At 39.4% G+C, this 4,452-nt stretch overlaps 1 protein-coding gene across 1 annotated transcript; it reads left to right on the top strand.

The window, feature by feature from the left end:
• The first annotated feature begins 370 nt into the window (after positions 1-370).
• Positions 371-3,100, top strand: C19H2orf74 (chromosome 19 C2orf74 homolog). Its single transcript, XM_069494870.1, has 5 exons — positions 371-486; positions 973-1,086; positions 1,187-1,343; positions 1,392-1,394; positions 2,847-3,100. The coding sequence occupies exons 1-5, from the start codon at positions 371-373 to the stop codon at positions 3,018-3,020; spliced, it is 564 nt and encodes a 187-aa protein (XP_069350971.1). The 3' UTR covers positions 3,021-3,100.
• The last annotated feature ends 1,352 nt before the right edge of the window (positions 3,101-4,452 follow it).

Here is a 4,452-nt window from a genome sequence, read left to right as displayed (position 1 = left end):
AACTCCAGGGCTCTATGATTCTATGATGTCACTGAAGAGAGAAGAATGGGGAGCTGGGCTCAGGTCCGGCTGCTCCGATTCCTCTCTCTTCTGGATTCTGATAGTGTTTGGGGTGAGGGGAGGTGAACTGAGTGATCACACGTGTCCCAGCTCAGTCTCCCCTCCAGCCACCTCAGCCCCCACCAAATTTATGGAGAGAAATTAGCCAGTGTGAGTCAACTGCACTGAAACAAGCAGAACATCTTTTATGAAGCTGAACTGATCAAAAGAACAAGGAAAACAGCCTTTTATTCTAGAAAACTTAACAAGAGAACTACATTCAAACTGAGCTGGAAAAGAATATTTGGACACTCTGTGATTGTGAGAGTAGATGAGTCTGCTAGCTAACCGTATGACCTTTGAAACCACAGCAATCACTTTCTTCATCATCCTTCTAATTTGCCTCATTTGCATCCTCCTTTTATTGATGGTTTTTTTATATAAATGGTAATAATCCATGCTGATAAATTGGGATCAGATTTCAAGTCACACTAACAAATGTATCTAGAAATAATATAATATTAAACAATTTAAAATAGAACAATTAATGATGCCATAGCTATCTACTCTTTCCATTTCACGATTTTAGAAATGCTAATTTCCTCTTTAAAAGTGACATTCATCGGGTGTTGGGCAGCTGGGAGGGGCGAGGTGGGGATGGGTGCTGTGTGCACTGTCTGGGGGATGGACACACTTGTAGCTTTGACTTGGGTGGTGCAAAGGCAATTTATGTGACCAAAGCGTTTGTACCCCCATAATATTCTGAAATAAAAAAATAAAAGTAATGTAATTAAAAGGCAAATGTAAAAAATAAAGTAAAATAAAAACTAAAATAAAATTTTAAAAAGGTATAGTTTCCATGCCATACCTTAAAATCAGGGCCATTGTTCCTTTTCTGATTTTTTTTTTTTCTTTTTGCTTGTTTGCTTTCAGTTTCCAAGGCAAGAGAAATGAAGAGGTAGAAAAACTTCCTTGTACTGATGCTAATGGAGGTGTAGACTGTGTAGCTGCCAGTGCGGAGACAAATAATCCAGGAGACCAGGGAAAGTAAGTCTCTTTCTTAGGATGTGGCAGAAAGCCATTTTTGTGTGTAATACTGGTGACCAGAATGCATGCATTTTTAAAACCCTGCTGATTGATTTTCCAGGGACATAATGCAAATCATGCCAGTGAGGCCTGGCATTCTTGTCCAGAGACACAGTAAGGAAATGGTGACCATACCCTCATCACCTGGACGGGACGTGGTTGAAGAAGAGGACCAAGTAAAAGAGGAGGCTGAAAATGCTGAAGAAACCGGTCAAGAGGTGATGCGTTTTTCCACTCTGAAGGGGCAGGTTAGAGTGATTGCAAAGGAGGTGAATTGCTCAGCTAGGTGTAACGACAAGGGATGGAGTTGCCTGTAACTTAGGTTTGTTCCTAGAATGAGTCCAGTGTCCAGTCATTTAAACCATTCTTCTTAGCCTGTTGATTCATGTCATTAAACCATTTACATATGCCAAGCCTAGAAACTTACTTATCTTCATTGTTCCATTTGTGCTTTTCTTATTAATTCCCCTTCAGTTTATTTTTCTCAGAATCCTAGGATCTTAGAGCTGCAAGAGATTATATAGGGGTCCAACCTTCTTCTATTACTGATGAGAAAATGAGATGAATTGTCTACTTCTCCACTGTGGCCAAGTCAGGACCAGACCGCATGTCCCTGTGCTAGTTCGAGGCTCCCTCTGCATAAGCACACAACGTGGCCAGGGCTTCTCGAGCTCCCTCATAAGAACAGCGCACATGCCCTCCCACCACAGGACCATGCCCAGTCCATGACAGAGGTCCAGGTGGCTTTTAGGTTTGACCACTTTGTAGGGAAAATGACACATCACTAAACGTTATTTGAATATGTCAGCGTGTGCTTTTATTTATTTTATTTTTTATTTTATTTTTATTTCATCTTATTGTTATGAGGGATACAGAATTGCAGGTTACATACGTTGCCCATGTACCGCCTTTCCCCCCAAGTCAGAGCTCCAGGTGTGTCCGTTCCCCAGGTAGTGTGTGTTGCACCCATGATGTGGGTATATGTCCCTCCCCACCGAACCCCTCCTTCCCGAGTCAGCACCTTCAAGTGTTACCATTCCCCAAACGGTGTGCAATGCACTCATTGTGTAGGCATACCCCCATCCCCTCCCCCACCCCCCACCTCAGTCTGATATCCGATTGGTGTCGTTCCTAGATGTGTATTTAGGTGATGTTCAGGGAAACCAATTTTCTGGTGAGTACATGTGATGCTTGTTTTTCCATTCTTGGGATACTTCACTTAATATAATGGGTTCCAACTCTCTCCAGGAGAACCATAGAGATGTCGTATCTTCATTATTCCTTATAGCTGAGTAATATTCCATGGTATACATATACCACAGCTTACTAATCCAATCATGTATTGATGGGCATTTGGGTTGTTTCCACATCTTTGCTATTGTGAATTGTGCTGCTATAAACATTCGGGTACATGTGTCTTTGTTACAGAATGACCTTTTTTCCTTTGGGTATATGCCCAGTAATGGGATTGCTGGGTCAAATGGAGCGTGTGCTTTTATAAGCAGAGACATATGAAAATGTGATCATGGTGGATTATCGCCACTTTCCTAAATCCTTTAGAAATACTTTTTCTGTTTCTCATTAACAGAAGTCTATATGTATATATAGTTCTTTTAATGCCCCAGGATCACTCTGATAACATTATAGCCTATATTTTTAAAAGCAGAGCTTGTTACGTTCATGACATGATCATTTATAGTGTTTGTCTCATTCTCTTGCAGAATGACAATTTGCAGAAAACAACCGTACCTCTCAGTAGAACTCATTCAGTTTCTGAAAACCAAAAAAGACCTTTAAAAGGAGTGACATTTTCTAGGGAGGTAATTGTTGTGGATCTTGGGAATGAATACCCTACGCCTCGAAGCTATACCAGAGAACATAAAGAGAGAAAATGAAGCTCAAAAAAGGCTAAGAATGAAAGAAAGTGTAACCTTTGACTAACATTGAAATGACTGAGGGTACAAAATCATGTTGAAACAGCAAAATAATGGGGAATTAAGCAAATACAGGTAGTATTTAACCTCTGTGTAGAAAGAAATGAGTCACATGCAAAATTCTGTAAGTAAAATACTCAGAGCTTGAATATAGTTTTTTAAAAATCAAATGAGTTCAAGAAATTGATTGTATTAAGTGTCCTTAAAACTCTGTCTACTCAAACACTGTTCTAACATGTGAATAAAGTTATTTGTGTTTGTGCACATGTCTATCAGGTAAATCATATTCAAGGGGGATTTTTAATGTATTCTATCAATATTTTAATACATTTAAAATTGGAGAAAATAAATTATTCCTCATTGCCCTCTCTGGATAACTTTTTTCCCAAAATATTAAGGGTATACACATGTTTTTGTTACATGGCTTGACTCAAGGCTATAAGTGTTCCCATCACCCAAATAGTGTTCATTGTACCAATGAGGTAGGTTTTTGTCCCTCTCCTCCTATCCCCACCCCCTGCTTGATTTTCAATGACTTTTACTTCCTTTTGTGTACATGTGCCTATCAGTTAGTTCCAATTTATTAGAAAGCACATGCGGTGTTTGTTTTTCCATTCTTGAAATACTTCGCTTAGTATAATGGTCTCCAATTCCTTCCAAACCGCTGCAAAAGGCCTTAATTCATGGCTGAGTGGTACTCCATGGTATACATACACCCCATTTTGTTAATCCACTCATAAATTGATGGGCACTGGGGTTGATTCCAGATCTTTGTAATTGTGAATTGTGCTGCTATACACATTCGAGTGCAGGTGTCTTTTTGATAAAATGACTTCTTTTCCTTTGGGTAGATACCCAGTAGTGGGATTGTTGGATCAAATGGTACGTCTACTTTTAGATCTTTGAGAAATCTCCATACTGTTTTCCATAGAGGTTGCACTAATTTGCAGTCCCACCAACAGTGTATAAGCGTTTCTTTCTCTCTGCATCCACACCAGCATCTGTTGTTTTTGAACTTTTTAATAAAAGCCATTCTAACAGGAGTAAGATGATATTGCATTGGGTTTTAATTTGCATTTCCCTGATGATTAGTGATGTTGAGCATTTTTTCGTATGTTTATTGGCCATTTGTCTATCTTAGAGGGGGATAGACTAATGAAACAGTACGTGTTCTGGATGCTTTCTCTGATCACAGGCATTCATGACCAAATAACATTACAGCTATTGCCATGGAACCTTCCAGTAACCAGGGCTAGGATCTTCTACTACATAATCCCCATTGAAGTCAGTCTTGAAACCTTTCTTGTACTGACAACTGCATTTTAAGTTTGATACAAAAAACACACTACTCCCAACAACAAAATATCTTGTTACTTTAGGCGAGTCCTGATAT

The sequence above is a fragment of the Eulemur rufifrons genome, chromosome 19, assembly GCF_041146395.1.
Source record: "Eulemur rufifrons isolate Redbay chromosome 19, OSU_ERuf_1, whole genome shotgun sequence".
In the NCBI taxonomy this organism is placed as follows: domain Eukaryota; kingdom Metazoa; phylum Chordata; class Mammalia; order Primates; family Lemuridae; genus Eulemur; species Eulemur rufifrons.
This window is presented reverse-complemented; position numbering and strand designations above follow the sequence as displayed.